Source organism: Astyanax mexicanus, chromosome 1 (genome assembly GCF_023375975.1).
Source record: "Astyanax mexicanus isolate ESR-SI-001 chromosome 1, AstMex3_surface, whole genome shotgun sequence".
Lineage (NCBI taxonomy): Eukaryota > Metazoa > Chordata > Actinopteri > Characiformes > Acestrorhamphidae > Astyanax > Astyanax mexicanus.
In genome coordinates this window covers 106761350-106783889 of record NC_064408.1, presented here as the reverse complement: position 1 = coordinate 106783889, position 22540 = coordinate 106761350, and the positions used below count along the sequence as shown (strand labels likewise).

The window sequence follows — 22540 nt, the reverse complement described above, 5'->3', positions numbered from 1 at the left end:
TGACAATTGAGAATCCCAGGCGAGTCTACAGGTGTCAGCGAAAAGGCTGAAGAGAAAAGAGAAGAGTCTCAGCAAAAGTATGACTCGCAGGGCCGGTTTGATCCTGGAGGGTATGGGTCTGCTGGAGGTCATCAGCTGTGATATGGAAATCCAACGCCTTTCAGCAGTGCTGACACTAAACAAAAACGCAGCTCAAACTATAAACAGCAAACACTTCAGTTTTGACCCACCTGCTCTTCAGTTTTTTTATTACATTAGTAAACCACGTGTGTTGATTCATTTGCTGATGTTAACCCAGTTCATTCGATTATTAGTTTGTCTGTTTGTTTAGAAGACTTTGATTTGGAATCGGATGTGCAATGCGTATTTCAATTAATTTTTTTATAAAGATATTAATACAATTTAGTTTGATAATATACAGACATATACAGGCATTTATATTTACTCATTTCTTCTGAAATATTTGTCGTGGTCATGCGGTTATGTCCTCGATAAAAAAAAACACAATAGCTGCTTTTGTTCTTCCTCAAATTAACAAACTAGCTACCTGCTTAGTGATGCACATCCTATTAATATTCATTTGTTTGTTGTGCCGATTAATAATATTCGACTGTCTGTTGGGTATTACAAACAAAAAATACTACTAATTAATAAAAAAAGAAATAAGGGAATAAAGTAAAGTGAAATAATAAAATAATAATCTGAAGCAAATGAACTGTATTTTAAAAATAATATTTATTTAGTTTCAATTATTTTTATATGTTCCTTATTTGTTTGTTGTTTATCCACTAGCTCTTTTGTTGTTTAATGATAAACGAATTAATAAAATAAAATAGATCGTTTTATTGTTACATCACAGAAACCCCTGCTAAAAAGACCCTATGCTGGTAGGCTAGTTTTTTAACTAGTTCTTGACCAGCATAGGTGCGTCTAGTGCCTCTCAGTACCAAAAAAACTCACAATAAATACAAATAAAATATAAGTATTTAAGATATCGTTTACTTATTTGCTTATATTGATAGATTATCACTCTACATCCTGTATTGATATATTGAAAGTGGCAGTATCATAACAGCGTGGAAACACTTGAAACTGCATTGTTGGAACTACAAGCAAACTCTCACGGTGCTCTTACGGAACCTACGAGAAAAGGTCTGTAGAAAAAATCAAATTCGAACCACCTTCGACCCTTATTGATGGTTCCTCAAACACCTTAATTAGTTAATTCACACTGTTTCAAGTTGAAGAAACCCTAAACGTTCTTCAAGGAAACAAAAGTATTTCCATTAAAAAGCGCAACGTTTGGAATTTTTTAAATCATTATTATTTTTTCATCTAGTTTAAGCCTTTAAAATAAATGTAAAAAAAATCAGTGTTGGTATTTCTCAGCCCTCAGCCCTTCAGTGTGTCTCTCATGCAGGTGTTTAGAATAAGTAATCAGAATCAGTCACACCAGCTTTCTTAGAACTGAACTACTCGAGCCACAAGTCGAGTAGGTTTTACAACCAACTTGGCTTTAGATACAATTAAATATAACGCCACAACGTGAAGAAATATAGAGAATCAGTCGTTTATGTGAACAGAAGGAAACAGTAGTATAGCTTGTGCAGTAGCTGGATAAATCACACGTGCTGCTAATGGGGAGCAGCTGGGTAAGTTATTCTGTGGGGAGAGGTCGGGAGGTGAGGTTATGAATGTATGTTTGTGTGTGATTTTTGACCAGTTCAGTCACTTTTCATGTGATATTTTAAGGAGATTTGTGTAAAATATGACATGTGATACCTCGTGCTTTTAAGTTACCTCAGTAATACTCTCCTGTATATGTTTTTAAACATATATATATATATCCTGTGTTTCACATGCAGCTTGCAAGCAGGTTAGAGGAGGCGTTCACGAATAACAATGTCCTCTCGGCCGTTATGGTTCTTGTTGAGGAGAAATCTTCCACATCTCTGGTCGACCGGCTGGACGAAGTAGCGAGCAGGGTATCTGATTTAAAGACGCCACTGTTTATCTGTGTGTTTAACTATTTTTAGCTCCCAATTCATGAGCATTTTTGAGGCATACTAGCTAGCGATCTGCAGCTGTGTATGTTGCTCGTACATTGTGATCTTGAGTAAACATTTGTTTACATTGTTTTACTCAGTATTTAGAAAATTAGTAACCCTGATTTTTCCCCTTCTGTGACAATTTCAAACAAAGATCATTTGTCCACATATAGCCTGTGTCCAAACTCCACCTACATTTTTAAACTACTTTAATAGTCTAATTAAGCTACATGCATATATTCACAGATCTATAGCCAGTTTTTGCGAATTTGTAAAGCCACGCCCACTGTTTTAACAAGGAAGCATAAATTTCTGAGTGGTAGTAGCTTGCTGGAAAACACATCTTCCAAGAACGACATTCTAGTGCATCTAAAAAATAAAATATCTTTGAGAATGACTTTATTTCAGTAATTCAGTTCAAAATGTGAAACTCTATCTATCTATTTTAAGCGTTTATTTCCTTTTTTGTTGATGATTATTGGCTTACAGCCAATAAAAAACCCAAAAATCAGTGTCCCAAAATTTTTTATATTATATAAGACCAATTGTTACTTTTGGCAGTGTGCCAAGTCCTGCTGGAAAATGAAATCCACATCTCCATTAAAGTTGTTAGCAGAGGGAAGCATGAACTGCTGTAAGATTTTCTGTGAAAACACTAAAAGCACTGGCTTTGGACTTGATAGAACACAGTGGACCAACATCAGCAGATGACATGGCTCTCCAAACAGACCATCACTGATCATCAGTAAATTTTACATTTCATTTGTAAATCAAAGAAAGAAGAGTCTGGAGGAAGAGTGGAGAGATACACAGTCCAAGCTGCTTAAGATGTAATGTGAAGTTTCCACAATCCGTGATGGTTTGGAGAGACATGTCATCTGCTGGTGTTGATCCACTGTGTTTTATCAAGTCCAAAGTCAGTGCAGTGTTTTCCCACACAATCATACAGCACTTCATACTTCCCTCTGCTGAAACCCTATATGGAGATGCAGATTTAATTTTCAGGCAGGACTTGGCACGCGTACCTCATTGCCAAAAGTATGAATTGGTCTTATATAGTAATCTAATTTTTTGAGACACTGATTTTGGTGTTTTCATTGGGTGTAAGCCGTAATCATTAACAATTAAAATAAATAATTTCTTTAAAATAGGTCACTCTCTGTGTAACACATCTATATAATGAGTAACACATTTTGAACAGTAATAAAGTACGTCTTCAATGATATTCAACATGAGATGGGATGCAATAGTAGTTTCTGTGGTCATAAACAATAAAAGGAACTTCTAAAACAATTACAGTTGACAAAGTGCCATACATGTCAATGTTGTTAATGAACTGACACTATGTAAATGCTTAGCTCCCTCTCTATACATTTCTAGTGATATCACTGCTGGTTACCAACCTTGTAGTTCAGGCAATTCAGTAACATTTGCAGGAATAATGTACAGAAGGTACACAGTAGCATTTTTAAAACTGCCATTTATTATTATTATTTTTTTTTTGTATTAGGTTATTGAGACACATCTGGACACCTTTTTCTATTTCCTTCCACAGGCACTACATAAAAATGAATTTAAAAATGTTACTCTCATATTAAGGGCAATTGAACAAATAATCTCTAAAGATGGAGATTGTATTAACAGGCTTGTCCGCCAAGGTGTTGTCATAAAGATAAGTTTCATTTTTTGATTTGCTCAATAGTCTTTATGCAGGTCTTTAAAGCACATTTTAACTGGCTTGGGATATTCACTGGGTGTCGTTTGTCACTCACTCACTGTTTTGAAGGTTAAAGGTTTGCACAAGTATATGCACAAGTATATTAGGAGGTGGAAAGCTGGAGATCTTGGAGCACTCAGGTGGAGATTTATGGCTAAAGTGATGTTGCCATTTTTATGCTATACAGTTTCTTGCAATACCTTGTTAATTTTTCTTTTAACAGAAAGATTTTCTTTTAACAAATCTTTGTGGTTTTACCCAGAGCATAGTCCTCAATTTTATAGGTACAGCTAATGAAGTGGGGGAAAATGCTCCTCTTCTTATCTAAAGCACATTCACAGTGATTGCGTAGCCTACTGCTACCTCTTTCATCACTCTGCTATTGTATGAAACTATGCAGCTTTTGAACAAGACCATTCTCATATTGTTAGTTCCTACAGTTCCTACAGTAATGGGCTCTGATATAGCATTTTTCCCAATTATCCATTTACTTTAATTTAAAACACTAATGTTAGAAGTACATGAAGAAATGAGTTAAACTTTGTTTCTTTTTAAGTACATGCTAAATTGGTTCGAAAGGGTATCAGAACACCTGAAGATGCAGCCAAAGCCCCTCAAGGCCCCAATGCAGCTAATGGAAGTGTTCTACGAAGTGTCCATGGTATAGAATTAAAATGTTCAACTGTATCAGTGATTTTCAGTGATATAATTAACAAAGTTTTACATGTTTCCACTCCGGGATTCATTTACACTGCAATTTATACTTTTGTTTTCTTTCTTTTTCAGAGCCTTTGCCAGAGTGATATTGACGGTAACCAAATAGACATTTCATTCATTATTAAACAATGGTACACTTGAAATGTTAGTGTTTTTGCTTTATTCTGTTGGTGCTTGTATATGTGTCAGGCAACAGTAAGATTTTGGAGCTCCTCCTGTTGAGGTTTGGTGCTGTTGTGATTGACCAAGAAGTGAAATTCGGTCTACGTCTAGAGGTATATGAGACACTTGTTGAGCATGTGAACTCACTTGTTGAGTTTGTGAAATTTGTAAGCAGATTAATTTGTGCTAAATTCCCCCAACAGGCAATTAAGACCATTAACTCAATGTTGGACAGTGCTTCAAAAGAGTCTCGGAAAAAAATCTGCCAGTCTGATGATCACAACTTTCTACTGTAAGTTATTTTATTTGTGTATATGTTGATGTAACTATTGTATTTTATATTTAAATAAGTATGCGTTTATATAACATTGATGTATTTGGAATGCAATAGTTATCCAAATGTTAGCTAGGTAAATGTTTTGGGTAAACAAAAAAAATAATGAACAGAATACACCAAATGTTCAAAATAGTTATTATAATATTATATATATATATATATATATATATATATATATATATATATATATATAAACTAGTAACTAAATTAAAAACTGTGAAACAATGACCATAGTTTGCCTTGGTTATGCCTAGATATAATATACAGTCTGTATAATACATTAAACAGACATGCTAAGAGCTTGCTTTTAGGGTACTACACATTTTACTGTAGTTTTGTGCAATAAAGTATTAAATTAAGTATTAAAGACAATGTCGAAACAGGAACAGGAAACAATAAAGGCAAACATAGGACAAGTAAAGAAGTTAATGCTGCCGCCTAGTGGAATAGCATATACATTACAAATGTTTCACTTATGGTTTTTACATCTCTCCTTCATGTTTATTCTGAGCGTTTTAAATCCTGGTCCTTTCTTTCAGAGTGGAGTTTGCCAAGGTGATAGTAGATGTTGGTGGTAAGTCTCTGTATTTCTGTTTAAATTTGCCTGGGCAGGAATTTAAGTAAATTTTGGTTTGTAGTAAGTGACATTTCCCAAAAGAAAACTCCATGACCATGATGGTCAAACTACTAAAGCTGGTACTTAAGCTCTTGACCAGCATAGGGGATGTTTTTGTTTGAGTGTGATATTTTATCTGGTCCACAACATGAACCTGATCAAGCTGGACAGCCAGTATGACCAGCTTGCCCATACTGGTTGACCAGTATGGTCCAAATCATTTGCAACAAATGCTATGCAAGTCTAGTTTACCAGCTAGTTTATGGCTTCGAATGATCCAGCGGGTTAAGCGATGCCACTATGATCAGGAAATTGCCTTTTGGAATCCTGTTCATGTATCTTGCCATCGGTGACCAGAGCCCTGAGAGAGTACAATTGGCCTTGCTCTCTCTGGGTGGGTAGATGGCGTTCTTTTCCCTCATCACTCCAAAGGGTGATGTCGATCGGCATAAGGCTGACTGGAGGAGGCATGTACTAGTCTTCACCCTCCTGGTGTTGGGACATCACTAGTGATAGGGGGAGTCCTAATGAGTGTGTTTGAGTAATCGGCCTTGTAAATTGGGGGAAAATGTTTTAAAACAAAAAAAAAATCATATCTATATTTTCTATAAATAGACAGCCTTAAAAGCTGAAAATTAATCGATTATTCAGATTTTTGATTGCAAATTGTGTAACAGAGAATGATGTTGCAAGTATATACATTGCACTTTTTTGATCATTTTTCCCCCCTTATGCTGTTTACAAAATGCATTATTACATAAATCATTTAGGTGTCAGTGTCATACATGTACAAAATTCTGTTTCTGCTCATGATAAATTTTATTTTATTTTATTATTTATTTATTGGCTCAGATTATGAAATGCAGGTGGCCATATCTGAGGCGCTCTGCAGAATGACCCCAAAGAAACTGAGAGAGGAGCTGTCCGGCAAGTGGTTTAGCTACAGAAGCTTTGCGTCAACTTTCACAACAATAAGGGTGAAGGAGTTTGAAACGGTATGCTTTTACAGCCATGAACGCCAGTAATCTAGAAAATTAGTGAAAGAGTATTTATTCATAACTTATTTTTTTTTTCCTTATGGCTTTCTGTAAAGGATTGTAGAATATTTCTAAATGAACTCAACAGCTATTTTGGAGATTCAAGGAGGTATGTTTATATTACTAGTATGACAAACCCTATTCAGCGTATTTAATGTGTATTTGCAAATGTGACATTTCCCCCTATATCTCCATTGGACAGAGTGTTTTCATTTCCATGCAGTAGGGCGTTTTTGGAGTTCACTGAGGTAAGAAAGTGAGGTCTGAAGATTCACCAAGAGTCACTAATTTTATTCACAAGGGTCTGGTGTGTGGACTTAAGGCTTTTGGGCTTCCAACAGGTGATATGGTGAGCTCTTTAGAATTACTAATTCTTTCACAAATACACTAAAATAGACAGATGGCATGGAAATGTGCTTGATTTCATATACCTGTGGCAATGGGACTGAATGATTGTGATTAAAACCTGATTTATGTGATTCAGAGGTGTGTCCCAATACTTTTGTCCATTTAGTGTATATTTAGAACTTGACTGAACTGTGTTTTTTCTTCTTTAGTTGTTCAAACCTCAAGATGAGCTGCTGAAGGATTTCTGGGTGGACTTTAACCTGGGGACATCCTGCATCAGCTTCTTTGTGCATGACCCAGAAGTAAGTAGTAACAGGCAAATAAAGTAAATATTTGTGACTGGCAGCTTTCCAGTTAGTGGGTATTTTTTTCTTTATGCCTTATCTAGAAAAGAAATCTTAAAGTTGTTTTATTCCTTATATTTCTATAGGGAACTCTGTGGGAACTTATTCATCTGCCTAAAGAAACCCTCAGCTCATACACTCTTCGAGGTGAGTCTTGTTTTTGCCCACAGTGCTTAAATATCACAAAGTGGTCATAATATTTGCATATAATTTTTCATTGCATTTCTTCACTGGTGGGCTCAAGGGGGGCAGGGAGGCAACAGCAACCCCCTCTGTGCAACCCACGGTTGAAAAAGTGCCTTTGAACTGCCATCTTCAGGGGCAAAAAGAGACAGAGTATACCACTATCTGCTCTCCTTGGGGGGGAAAGTGCCTGCTAGTGTGCCCATTCTTGCATTAAGTTATGACGTGCCCTCTAGATCAAGAAAAGTTGATAATGTGCCTAAATAAGTGCCGGTCTATTAGTGACAACCTGCCCTTGCAGTAGAGTAGAGTGCCATAATAATGTGCCGACTATGCTACCCATACTATGTACAGCCTCAATGTCCTGCAGTAGATGCTCTTTTAATTTTTTTTACCCTAACCCTTTAAACAGCCTCAGTCTGCCATTTTATCTCTATAATCATTTGTAGATCTTGTGTATTGTGTGTGGTGTTGATGAAATTCCTAAGTAAAATGCAGGCCACTGTCTCTCTTCTCTTTAGAATGTGATGATCGGAAGCTCTTAAGTATTCACATGTCTCATCCAGTGTCTCATGGAAACATGATTGGGAAAATGGTCCAGATCGCCTTTGACGCGAAGTATGACATTCTGACTGCAGTAGAGAAGGTTTATGGTGGAAGAGAGGAGTCAAAATTGCCAGAAGCTCCAAAGGTTTGTCAGCTTTACAAATATGATGATTTTTTTTTTCTTTTATGTTATTGTTTTGTACTATTGATTTTTAACTTATTATAATTATATTATTATTATTTTCTTTTTTTAGTTAATTTATTTATTATAATTTTTATTGTATTATGTAAATGTTAGTTTTATCTTAATTTTAACTGTTTTTTTGTTGTATTGATCTTCTTTTTGATTTCTTATTAATTCATCCAAGTTTAATTATTTTTTTTATTTAAATTCTATTTTTTTATTTGCTTTTTTATCTTTTATTTACTGTTATTTTAAAATGATTAAATTTTGTTATTATTTTTTATGTGTCATGTCATGAGGGTTGCCCTCAATGTACTTTAGGATTGATTGATTGCTTGAATAGTGGTGGGACAAAATAATGATACTGCAATATATAGAATTGTTTTAGTTTGTGATACATTATTGATATGTGGCCTCAATTTTGGCTATTTTTATTAGACTATAAAAGCTCCAAACTCCCTTAAACTCACTGTCCATTTTAACTTACTAAAGTTACTGCTTCATTACTCCACATGGTGGCGCTATTCTAATGAATAGGGTAAAACCTGTGGTAAAGGATTTTATTTATCAAATTCTGTGAAACTGACACCAATAAAACCGTAATTCCTGGTATTTGATTATTTAGAGTATTTATTCTCTTCAGTAATGCTGAAGTTGCCATACAGTGTTGTTGAGAATTGTCTTGCCATGCATTTAAGTATTGTTCATTCACAGAATCAGCATTAACATGTTCAACATATTTGGATAAGATCATACTGTGAGTTCCTGTGATTCCCTAGCAGCATAAAGTTCCATCACTGAGCTGTGGTAGTTAAACAGTATTCTTACAGGCCGTGCTCAGACTGCAGGCAAATCAGGTTTGTTTCTCAAATCAGATAAGATCTGTTCAGATGACTGTCCGCACAGCTATTTGCAAGTGATTAGATCAGATTTGCATGTTCGGACATCACAAGCATAGCTGCACGAAGCTTTGGTGCTCTTCATGGATCCCTGCTCTTTGTTCACTCTGGATTTGACGTAGTTGTTCTTTATGTTGAAATCCAATTTGAATGTCCAGACTGAGACCAATCGATAAAAAAATGTGATTTTAATAACCTCTAAATGTGGTTTGGATCCAATTTTTAGAAATCAGATTTCATGTAGTATTTAGCTGTGCAGACTATCAAAAAATCTGCTTGAATAAATATTAATATGCCAAAAAATCAGGTTTGTGCTTTGTCTAAACATAGCCTGAGATTTAGGCAGAAAACAGTTTGATGTCAATTTTGAGCAGCCAGATCATCCAAACTGAGATGAATCCTTAGAAATACGATTTAAGTTACCGTTTAAATATGAATATATTTTTTTTAAACAATCAAAAATTAATCTGGATTTAGTCTGTACCAGATATGGACTTGGGCTGGAAATCTGAATGTGGACTACATTGTCCAGAAGCAGATGGATCCCACTGTGGATAGTGAGCTTTGCTACTGGAGAGTCAAACTGCCAGTTGACCCATCAGCTCAGAACCTTACATAAATTTTATTTATTTATTTATTTATCTATTTATTTATTTATTTATTCATTCATTCATTTTTTTTTTTAACTTTTACTTGTAAAGACCATGTAAAATACTAAATATACAATGTTATTTGCAGCAGGCTTCACCAGCAGAAGACACGGGTGCGTAAAACTTTATCAACACAATTCACCAGCAAAATAGTTTTTCCAGTCACATTGCCTTCTTCCCAGACACATTGTGCTTTTACATAGATACACAAAATATATAATTGTGTTCATGTACAGAGAACCCATTTAAATGCATTTAGATAAAAAATACATATGATACTAACGTATTAAGGTGCTACAGAAATGTGATAAAACACAGTTGTTAAAAGTGCATTTGCTAATTTGACATGGCATATGTGGTGTTTCTTGTTATATAGGAATTGCTGCTGAGAGTACGCAAAAATTCTCCAGGTACTACTTGAATTTCAAAATCATATTTATTGTTGATTTATTCTGAACTATTATATATTTAAAGGTCTTAACAGACTTGTATATCAGATAGTGAGTGCGATATGTTGCTCATTTGTGTGTTGCTACAAGTTTCTTTGTAAACATCTATGATTCCTCCTAGTCCTCCTGTTACACAGACCACTGGGAAAACTCAGGTAACTATATATATAGTATTTTCTAACTGAACAAGATGAAAAGAAGGATTAGACTTTGACTGAGAAACTTAATTTCCTTTCCCCTCCCCAAGGTTTCCTTTTTGCTTCAGAGTGGACCAGGAAAACTGCCATCACCCACGTGAGCTTGTTTTATGTTTCTGTTCTTCACATTTATTTTTGTACCTTTTAATGATAAATTTGTATTACCATGCCATCTTTTTGGTATTTACAGGAGCAGAAAAATCCAACTGGAAGAAACATTTAGGCTAAGAAATGATTCTGACACAGAGGTGAGATAAATGCTTATATACACACAATACTGACAACCTATGTAGAACCCTATTGACTTCTCTAGAACCTGTAGCCCAGGTACCAGTAAGACTATAATATACAAAGCACTTAAAATGCACATGAAATATGATATTATCCAAACAACATTAATTGGTGGTTTTGAAGTGCAACAAAGATTGGACTTATCATGCATATCATGGAAGCATTTCATGGTGTCTTTTGCATCACTGCAATGCAACAAACAATGTCCACATCAAATCCAGAGTGACAGAAGTGCAGGAATCCAACGTATTTGCTGATGCCTGTTTCATTATTAACGAAGCCCATACAGATAGCTTTGCAATGTCTGGACACAACTGTGCTTTAATGGCTTTAATTGACAAAAGTTGGACACTTGGGCTGCACTTTTTAGGTTGGCAACCCATTCAAAAGACCAAGAAATCCAGCAGCTAGATGGGAAATTTGGCAGAATGAGGCAAGGCAAAAATATAGAATAGGTCTGTACAAGCTTAGTAGTTGACAAATGTGCTTGGTTGTTCTACTTTAAGAGCTGTGCTTCTGCCGTGTGAGTGGATGTATATATGACTGCTTCAGGTGACTGTGTCAGAAACTCTGAACCACACGTTTCTCACTGATGTGTCAGGGAGGTCACATGACAGGAAGCCATTCATGGCCGCTTTATGGAGGTACCAGGTCAGTTGGTGTTTAGTAAAGTGTGCCAGAAGCAATTATGTATACAGACTTTTACTGTAACTAATATAGAAGAAAGTATTTTTTGTTCTGTATTATTGTCTGGAGAGTAGTGTCCTAGTGCCTTAAATGGTCATTATGACTTTTAGAAAAATGTTTTTTGTAGAGGGGAGAAGTGCACTGTAGGACACTATGGTGCGGCCCAAGCTTTTCCCTTACATTACTTTTACTTTAACTACGTTTAAAAACAATACTTTTCAACTTCTAAAGAAGTATTTTGAACTCTAGTATTTACACTTCTAACTGAGTAATTAATTTGACTACTTTTGACACTTTTGGTCCTGAAGTTGCTGTTAACTGTTAAATATGAGTGTTTAACTATGTAGTCATTAGCCTTTAGCATTTTAGCCCAGTGAAATAGAAGGATAGATTACTAAACTATAGTGTATCCTGCTTTGATTGGATTAATCGTCTCTACTACCCAAAGAAGGCTTTCTACTAGATTATTAGTGAGATCTGGATTTTGGATGATAACCCACTCACCTCATCCACTCAACTCCAAAACTCATCCTAAATCTATTGGATGCTTTTCCAGCTCAGTGCTGGGGGCTTTATACCCTCATAGCCCATTCATGGCATTAGCCATGGTGCCAATAGGTTCATACAGGCTTATCTCAAGCAGATAGTCCAGTTCTAGTAAATATATATTATATTTTTCTAACTAGATGTGTATGTGTATGATTTACACATTTGTGTGAGCAATGGATGTAATTTAAAGTAGTTGAAAGTAGCATTCCTTAGAAAGTGCATCCACAACTATGTTTCCATGTACTGTACTGTACTGTTTTTATTTTGAGTTTCCTCAAAACTCACGTGTCGTGGCATTTGACTTGTACTGTACAAGGAAACTGTAATGGAATGGAATGGTACTGCAACGGTGATGTTTTCCTGTTTTCTAGGTGGTACGGGCTAAAACTGCTATATTCAGTCAGTCTTTCTCTTCTAATGGGTAAGCAACATTAGTTGCATCTCAGGGCCACAAACAGAATCAGCTGTGTTTTATTAAAATGGGCTCAATTTAGTTCTGGCTGTTTACATTAACACTTTAAATCTGATTGATTTACAATGCTTTTATTTTTAGGTCTGTCAGCTCTGTTAAATCCCTTCCTTCGACTTCAAGAGAAATGAAATCTGTACAAAAGGTAAAAGACTAGGCATAATTGGTTATTTAAAAGCATATATAGCTTTAAATTGACATTCTTGACCTTTCTGAACAATATTTGATTTGTACAGAGGAAAGGGAGGCCATTCCTCTCTGAGAGTGAGAGCCGTTCACCATTCAGCGAGAAACGCTCCTCCCAACAGACACCTCAATCTGACTACACCAGAAAGAAGCCCCGAGTAAAGAGCAGACTGAAAGGTATATGTGTGTGTATCAGTAGTTCTAAAGATCTGCAGTGTTGTGTACATTTAGAGTAAATCCTATGAACCTCAATGGATAGAGATTTTGACATGTATAATAAGTTGTCATCACCAGGAGAAAATTTCTGACTGAAACAGTTAGATTTTATTGAACGTAGTAGTTGCTGCATTGCATGGTGGCAGCTATAGAGACACAAAAAATGAATATATGGATGTGAATGTGAATTTGTTCGACTTTTAAAAGGTTTAGGATATATTCTCAAGCCTCAATATATGAATTCCAGTTTTTTGCTTAGATCAGATTTGCCTAACATAAGAGTTCACGTTTATAAATGTATTAGTTCCTGAAGTGGCATGCATGCACACATTAATACATGTATGCATGTTGTGGCATCTGTTTACAATCAAAGCCCTATCCTTAAAGGGGTCACATTATGCAGTATGCTTTTGTATTTCTACTTGGGTCTCAGCTGCCCCTGTAAACACTTCAAGTTCGAAAAAAAAAAATCCACCTATCTGTTTTCTCTGAATCAACTGAAAGAGTTTGGTGTCAGGAATCATATGTTTCTATAAGCCATTTAGATGGCTCCCTTTTTAAAGTGTCACAATAAGGAAACCTGCCTATATCCACCCTGGCCCCACCTCCTACCCATCAACCCCCACCAGAGCCCCACCAACAAGATCAGTTTTCAGACATTTTCAGACAGTTGAGGGAGATGTAGTAAAAGCTCATTGTAAACATGGCGTGGTCAGAAAAAGCAAATTTACATAAAAGTGACGGAGCCCTTAAATGGCTCATTCCATAAGGGACTGAAACTGGCAAGAATAGAGCTGGTGAGATCTCTTACCCATAGACTTATTCTAACTTAAAGTAAAAAGAGATATTTGTCTGCTTTAAACAAAAATAGCTTATCTAGTTTTGACTTGTATAGATCAGAACTGCAGAGAATCATCCACATAAAAATATTCCCTTCTTTTTTTTTTTCATAGTTCTGCCACTTTCTTCACCCAGCAGCAATGAGGACGAGTACAAGGTGGACCACTTTTTTGCTTGTTAAGTTTTCAAGATTACTAGTTATTTAAAACCATTGGTACATACAAATGTAGTGATATTTTTGGTAGTATGCTTACACCTTTTTTGGCTGCTGTGTTGGTGTTGGTGATGAATATGCATGCTCACAATTTACATTCACCTTAGGAATCAACCCCCATGCGCAGATCTTTGGAAAGGGAGAGGGCTGAAAGTGCCTTGTGGCTTCAGAGCAAGCAAGGCAAAGCGAGGAAGAGTCAGGACATCTCTCACACATCCAAAGGGATCACTGCGGATTCAGGGAAGTCATAATACACAGATCTCACACATGAGCAAAAAGTGTATATCGTCACTCTTCAATGAAAAACAAGTATCTCCCATTTTTGTTCATTTTTAGATAAATTTTAGACAATTTAACAACTGCATCTTACTTTGTGTCTAAATTTCTTAATGAATAGACCAATAGAAATTATCCAAAATAACCTGAAATTATCTCTTTTTACATTGACTTTCATTGGAAGTTTAGGTTTTGTCTCTCTGCTGCTGTTTTGAAGATGCTTGTTTTTCATTGGACAACAACAATATGTAAAATTAGGTGCAGGTCCAGAGACTTTGTATTCTATTATTATATTATTCTAGTATTTTTGCATTCCTGCACTAATTAACACTAGCACTGAGCATATACCCATCACACTTATTCACACTCAGAACCTGTTTTTACACTAGCTTTAGCTCTCCATTATCTATTATGTGCCAATCAATTTTTCACATTCATAACTCAGAACCTGTTTCTACATTAGCTATAGCTCACATTATCTCTCTGTACTGTTGTCTTGTTCTGTTATTTGTTTGTTATTTGATTTGTACTGAGGGGGTCGAACCGAGTAGGATGGGTTCCTCTGAGTCTTGGTTACTCCTAAAGTTTCCTTCTCTTAATGTAGGGAGTTTTTCCTTGCCACTATTTCACCATAATTATTAGCAGCACTTTGGTGCTCTCTCATAAGAGACGTGGACCTGTTTTCTCTGTAAAGCTGCTATATAAATGAAATTGAATAAAATTTAATTAAATATTGTGTTGAGTAGACTTCCTATCTTTCTTTCTGCAGGCTTTCAAGAGAGAACTGTTTTAGATGACACTGTTTTCATAGAGGACCATGGTTTGTCTATAGAGGTACTGTTGTTCTCAGTTCTGTAATTGTATGTAGCAAATCTGTTCAACTGCTGTTAGTCTGATTTGCTGATATGCCAACAGTCATGTGATTTGCTGTATGTAAAATGATCATGAAGTGATTCCTCATAGGACTGCTTGAGAATACCCACATTTGTGTAAGTTGTGAGGAGTTCTCTTGTGAGGTAAGGTTAAACACAGACCAGAATTCTCATTACAAGTGATTCTAGCACAAATCATATGCAGGGTTGCTTAAGGTTGCTAAATGGTCCCTAGAGGACTGGCAACATATGGTGTGTTCCAGTAAGGCACCATAGCATTTTTTTCCCAATGGTTTTCGTATTTAACATGGGCCCCAGTTGTACTTAAGACATTGTGCAGTCTCATAATAGTTCTATACTGATTTGTGGTCTGTTCCCATTGCATTGATTGTTTTTTTTTAATCCTAAACACATTATTGACTAGTTTTATCATGTTTTTACTACTTGCTTCCCATTTGCTCTTACTCTTCACTCAACTCATGTACCACTACAGTGATGGGATTTTCCAGCAGGATTCTACACCATGCCACCAGACCAAAGTTGTTGAGAATTGTTTTAAAGAGTTACGGTTTATTTACTGTCCTGTGACTTTTGGCATTTCACTGTAAAGCAAATCTAAAAAATGTTTTTTTTTTCATTTTTTTTTGTTTTTCAGCAGCCTAAAATACATCAAGAGCCACATCCACCTCCAAGGAAAAAAACACAATTATCTACAGGTGTGTGTTTATTACAAGTTTTATCAAATGCCTTTGGAAGTTACTTACAGGAACTGACCTGACTTCATCATACAGAGTTGCAGGAGGGTCCTGAGGTGTCTGAGGCAAGACTAGTGAGCGAGGAGGAGTCACCATTCCTTACTTTCAAACCCAGAAGACTGTTCCCTCCTTCCACCCCATTGGAGACTGCTACTGGTAGGTACCAATCCCATTTCACTACCACTAAACCCTACCTCTCCGTTACTGTCCCGATTTAAGGAATTAAATAAGGAATGGACAATAATAATTAATTACTGTACCCTATCTGAAGATATTCGATGCCCTAAAGTTAACTAGTTTTCCAGCAGCTAGGTTGCTGATCTACAGATTTTGAATCTTTTTACAGATTTTGGGGTTTGTCTATTTTTTGTCAATTGGGAGGATTTTACCCCTTACTCTGTTCTGTAACTCTGTTCCAAGGGGAAGGGTTACACTCCAAAAACTTAAAGGGGTAGAGAAAAAGAGAAGAGAAATAGGGTTGGGACCTTGTCTCTCTTTTTTTTGGAGCCACTAGGGGGAGACTCATTCTCAATCACACATTTCTGTTTCTTTGGAGTTCTAAGTCTCACTCAACAGTAGAATTCATAATACAGGGCTGTGCATTTCTGCTTAGTTCCATTTAAAATTGTCAATGATAATTAATTCCAATTAAACAAATTAAAACTTTAGAAGTTTAAAAAGCCTGATTTGTCAGAGGTAGAAAGAGTCAAAAGGCAAAATGAATATTAAGATCTGTCCATTATAAAACACTGAGCTACATTCAAAGCTGTTATACAATACAAATTACCAAACTGAAGTGACTCAAATCTGATATTTTGCTCAGTGTGGCTCAGTTCAGATTTTTTTATGGCTGTGTGAACGTGCCAAATCTGATTCAGATTTGAGGCACTTTCATATGTGGTCCTAAATCAGATACGTATCCGATCTATAGATATGCGATGTAAATGTGAATGGTCAACTATGCTAACTCATCCATTTCTCTTTCTAAAGCTACGAGTCGTCTCTCAAATATGACGTTTTTTTGTTGTTGGTGAAGAAGGCTAAGTTTATACATGTATCAATGTGCATGTGAGGCGTTTCAGGGAGAGATTAATTCAGATTACACACAGATACAGGTCACTTACATTTATGAATGCTCACATTTGCTCAGATCTTGGCAGTTCACAATGTGGCTTGTAATGTGAACGTAGCCATGGAGCATGGAGCAGTAGAGCAAAAAGCTTTATACATTTACTGTATAAATTTAATTTACTTTATTTGCTGAAAGGAAGTCTCCCTTAAATTGCATATTTTCTCTGGAAGGACCACCAAAGCTCATTTCTGTTGTTTGTGTGTAAAACATGTAGAATCAATGGCCCAGACATTGTTGGAGGAGGAAGAATCTGAAACGGAGTTGGGCTCTGGAGTCACTGCTGCCTTTAACACCTTTAAGACTCAGCTAAGAGAACACTTCTCTGTAAGTAAACATCATGAATATTTGTGCTGCTTTCTAAATTAAATAAATGCTGTTCCTAAACAGGTTATTATATAATTGAAAAAGTGTAAGACAGATGCAGTCAGCTAGTTTACATGAAAACTTACAAATATATATATATATTTTTATTTGTTTTTGAGGAAAGTTCTAATATATCCTAATGATTCATGATGTGTGTTTAACCTGCAGAATTGTAAACAGCTCTTATAATGATTGATTCCATAGGCATATCTAGCACCACTAAAATGAGTCCCAGGACCCCCAAAAGCCTTTTTAAATATCATGAATGATATTATACCCTAAAACTTCGTGCTATATCACTCACCCCTAATTATCACATCAGGGTGCTACTTTATTGCTGTTTTTAGCAAAAGAAAAATTCACACTGTTCTCATTTCCCATTATGTATCTACTAGAGACAGATTATATCTGCCCAGTATCATTTATTAGACTTTAATCCTGCATATATGGAGATATTTGGAGTGCATTATTAGTATCATAACATTCTGGATCATTCACTCCTGTTACAAATCTAATAAAAATTGTGTATTTTTAAATATCTGTTATGGGTGTGCCATATCATATTGTATGCAATAATTAAATGTAATTTTTATTTTGTTGCAGTAGTGTTTTCTTGAAAAAAAAAAAATTAATTCAGTGTTTTGTCATATCGCCAAGAGCATCGCTATCGCAAAAATACCATGAAATAACGTGATATTATTTTAGGGCCATATTGTCCACCCCTATTAAAAAGTTGTTTAAATGAAAGTTTGTCTCTGATAAGCTAAAAAAGTTCAAATTTTAAGATTTTTAAGAATGAAAACCAACAAAAGGACTGTCTGGAACAGCTAAAACTGAATAGATTGACACAGTACCTTCTATCAAGCATGATCAACCCCCCAAGCACTGAGCTGTGGAACTGTGGAACTGTGTTCTCTGGAATGATGGTGCTCCATGCAGTTATTTTGCAATGAGATGTGAAGTTTGGGATGAGCTGGGCTGGAGATCATCCAATATTCTGACCTCACTACCGGTCTTGTCAGTGAATGCAATCAAAATCCCCACAGCAAAGCTCCAGAATCTAGTAGAAACTGTAGAGACGGCCTTTTATGTAGGAGGAACCGGCAATAGATAGTTAAACATTTTTTTTCCTCTTTTATTTACAGTCTAGGTATAAAAAGATTGAAGCGAAATCTATGCAATCTTTAACAGATTGCCAGAAGAACGTGACCTCTTTGCTCAGAACAGTTCACAATCAAAGGTAAAAACCACTACACATTCATACAAGGCTCTTTGTATATTCACTTTACTTTACTGTGACCAGCACTGCCCACCTCCTGTCGATCCAGTTTTTGATCATTTTGATGAGGAATTACTGAGAGTTACTAAGAGGTTTTGCCAGGCTTATACAGCTCTGGAAAAAATTAAAACACCACTTCAGTTTCTGAGTCAGTTTCTCTGATTTTACTATTTATAGGTTTATGTTTGAGTAAAATTAACATTGTTTTTTTATTCTATAAACTACAGACAACATTTCTCCCAAATTCCAAATAAAAATATCATTTAAAATAATTATTTGCAGAAAATGAGAAATGGCTGAAATAACAAAGATGCAGAGCTTTCAGACCTCAAATAATGCAAATAAAACAAGATTTTAGGAGTTTAAAAATGGTAGAATAACCCTGGTTTTTAATCACAGTTTTTATGCATCTTGGCATGTTCTCCTCCACCAGTCTTATACACTGCTTTTGGATAAGTTTATGCCACTCCTGGTGCAAAAATTCAAGCAGTTCAGCTTGGTTTGATGGCTTGTGAACACCTTTCTTCCTCATGATTATATTCCAGAGATTTTCAAATTGGTAAAATCAAAGAAACTCATAATTTTTAAGTTGTCTCTTTTATTTTCAGAGATTTATATAAAATATATTAATCTCTAAAGCTTGTCTGTCTTCTGTCAAGGCTCGTCCATTTGGAACACTTCCATGACACTGTGGTGCAGCAGCTGGGAGAACTGGAGCAGAACTGTCTTTCCCTCAAAAACATTGAGAAGGAAACTGTGGTCTGTTTTGACTCTCAGACATAGCCTCAACACAATCGCTATTTTAGCCCTATCAACAAATAACAATATACTATATCAACCATTTCTTCCCTTTTGGGAAAAAATCTTTTATTTTTTTCTTTTATTTTAATAACTGATTCCTTCCAATGGGAGGGTGGGTGATGTATGGATTTTAATTTGAAAAGGCTTTACTTGAGTTGCTGTTTGTTGTAGTGGATAAAACGGTGCTTTCTGTAATGGATCAAGGTTATGTTTTTATCTTAACCCTTATAAATCAATTCAGATTTTTTTGCTTAGATCGGATTTGGCCATGTTGATTGTTCACATTCATAAATTGTACGTGATCTGTATCAGCCTGTAATGTAATTTATAATCGGTAATTTGTTCCTGAAATGCCACAGGGAATGTGCAAACTGATGTACTTATGCATGCTGCTGCTCTTGTCAAGGTAAACTTAGTTATTAGTTATTAATGAAGCGAAACAACAGGATAATCTGAGCATAATCTGATGTCTCCATACAATGAGGAGCTCACAATGAGGAGTCAGATTCTGCCAGGGAGTAAAAATTCAGCACAGCACTGAAGATGCTTAATGAAGATAGCACTAAGCACAGGCCTACAGGCAATATTGCACACACACTGTACACAAACTGGATATTCTGGGACCACCTACTGTATATATGTGACCAAAACTGACATGCCAAACCTGTCATATTTAGAAAGAACAAACTTTAGTTACTTTAGCCTGGTAATGTGCTGTGTATATAGTTTTTTGATTGATGATTGTTGTTGTTACTTTTTTTACTTTCTTTCTCTCTCCCTGTCTTTTTAATACAGAGGTTCTGGCAGTCTGAGTCAGACACAGTCAAATCTTTCTGTGCTGAGCAGCAGAAGAGGTAGCTTACGAAACCTACAGTCACATGTAGACTGAAAAAATGAACGTGATGGACCTGCTGCTGTTGTAAAACTACATATAAAGATAGTATTAGTAATCATTAAAATAAGTGTTGTTCTCTTTCAGGTTGGATTCTTTAGAGATAATGAAAGAGAGTGTTCAAGAAAAGCAGAGCCGAGCAAAGAGTTCTGAAGCAATGGTCAGTGTGTTCAAGATTTAATGTCTCTCTATGTATGCAGATGGTAGTTGCTGGTAGCTTCCTATGGTAGAAATTCAGAGGCTATTTGCTTAAAAAAGTTATTAGTGAAAACTTTTACTGCATTTTTCACACTATAATGCGCACTTAAAATACTTTATTGTCAGTGCGCCTGATAATCCAGTGCACCTTATGTATGAATTTTACCAGTCAGGTTGTAAAGAGCAGTAAAGCCACTCCGATTAAGTGCAGCGTTATACAGGAGTTTCAGTTTAGTTCTCCAGCACTAAGGCTGCAAGCAGTATTAGCATTAGCTGCTAAGCGCTAGCTCTTTCGCCATCCAGAGGTGAGTATATCGGACTCTAGCCTACGCGTTTAGTGTGTTAAAACAGGTTAAATGAGATGAGCAGCTAGCTAATATCGCCCTGGCTTACCGGAACACTCAGGGTTCCTCAGTGTAGCGCTGTCGGGCTGCGTTTGCTAAAAGCTAATGCTGCTGCCCCCACTCTAGTGGAAATCTGGAAATCTTATCCTAATGTTATTAAACGGAGGTGCTTTACTCACCCAATTAAACAGTGTTCAGGAGAGAAATCTGTGTAGATTATCATCCAGTGCTCATTTAACTTTAAAATATTTTTTTTTGTTATTTTTATTATAGTTTTGTTTAATTAGCTTGGCTTAATTTAACACAGTTTCCCCCTCACATCACCACCCAGCAACGAGAATTATTTTGAATTAGAAGGAAAACATGGCGACATCCCTGTTCCTTACTAGTCGCTTAATTCGCTTTATTATCCGGTGTGCCTTATGTATGAAAATAAACCAGAAAATGTCATTGATAGTGCGCCTTATAGTGCGAAAAATATGGCAGTGTGAAAAATGTTGCAGTGATCTAATAATCGTAATTATTTTGCACTAGGGTAATCAGATAATGGGATGAGGTTTACACAAGTCTGGCGGTGATCAGATTTCTACTTTGCAACCAGCCAATAATCTTTTAATAAACTTTCTGCTGTGCATTTTTATAAACTTAGCTAGAATTTTTATGCTTTCCAATAGAACGCAGTGCTGCTTTTTTGCACATGTCTGGCTACTAAAAGAAATCAGAGTAAGCATACACATGCACTATGAAATCCAATCACTGGGTTCAGTGATTATATTCCAGGTATATTTATTAGATTTCAAGGTCTTAGTCTCATCTAATTAAAAAAGTGAAGGCAGGTAATGTGACCAATTCATTATTAGGATAACTGAAGAAATCTGATTGTGATCAGATAAAGTGCATGTAAATGCATTCAGTATTGAACAGATCGTTAGATTTAACAGATGCTCTGTTATATATTTTTCTGCATTAATAACTAACACTTTAGTCTTAATTAATTATTTGTCACAATAATTTCTAGAAGTTCATATTTTAGCATTCAGATTAGCAGATATGTACAGTTAAATGAATATAAAATATTTTGTATGATTCCAGACACAATCATCATTGTAAAAAAATCGAAGTGACAGCAATGCTTTAAGTTGAATTTACCATGTCTTATTTTTATCAGTCCTCAGGTGCTCACCCCTCCCACTCCACTGCAGCACCTGTCAGGGAAGAGACTGAAGAGAGCTGAAGAGGCCTAAGCACCGTTTCAGTTCCTACTCAAACATGTGCACACTTAAAACTGGCCTAAATCTTTTTTCCTACTGCACTTTTTTGCTATTACTTATAGGACCAGCTACGGGGAAACATAATATAAATAATAACTAAAATAATTGTCCTTTAATAAATTTGTGTATAAAGTTACATTTTGTTTGAATCTGTGTAACATGTATGGATGCATTTATTGCACCTTTTATATGGATCACTTTAACTACACTCAAGTACCCATCAAATCCATTTGGAAAGTTAACGTTCAGGCTCTCTGTTTTTATTACAGTGTCAAACACTGCCAGGAAGGCATTTAGTACATACAAGGAACGAATATCAAAGTCTGATTTGATTGGTTTGATCTGCAAAGCTGTAGTCCATTGGTTCTAATAGCATTCATGCAATGTTATGGTTCTTGAACAAATACTACAAAGAAATAGAAAGTGTTGTGCAAGCTACCATTAATGAATAAATGAATTATGGGATGAAGC

General features: G+C 35.8%; 1 protein-coding gene across 1 annotated transcript; it reads left to right on the top strand.

The window, feature by feature from the left end:
* Positions 1–1859: 1859 nt before the first annotated feature.
* Positions 1860–22205, top strand: sycp2l (synaptonemal complex protein 2-like). The gene is made up of 32 exons (XM_049463664.1): positions 1860–1985; positions 3604–3720; positions 4325–4426; positions 4552–4576; positions 4672–4757; positions 4848–4936; positions 5521–5555; positions 6450–6592; positions 6691–6743; positions 6837–6882; positions 7192–7284; positions 7413–7473; positions 8031–8200; positions 9877–9901; positions 10165–10198; positions 10359–10392; positions 10485–10531; positions 10625–10682; positions 12333–12382; positions 12515–12575; positions 12667–12793; positions 13786–13829; positions 13994–14127; positions 14933–14996; positions 15690–15750; positions 15826–15945; positions 17136–17245; positions 18430–18524; positions 19223–19322; positions 20160–20218; positions 20344–20416; positions 21967–22205. Exons 1-32 carry the CDS (start codon positions 1860–1862, stop codon positions 22030–22032), a joined length of 2508 nt encoding a protein of 835 aa, XP_049319621.1. The 3' UTR covers positions 22033–22205.
* The last annotated feature ends 335 nt before the right edge of the window (positions 22206–22540 follow it).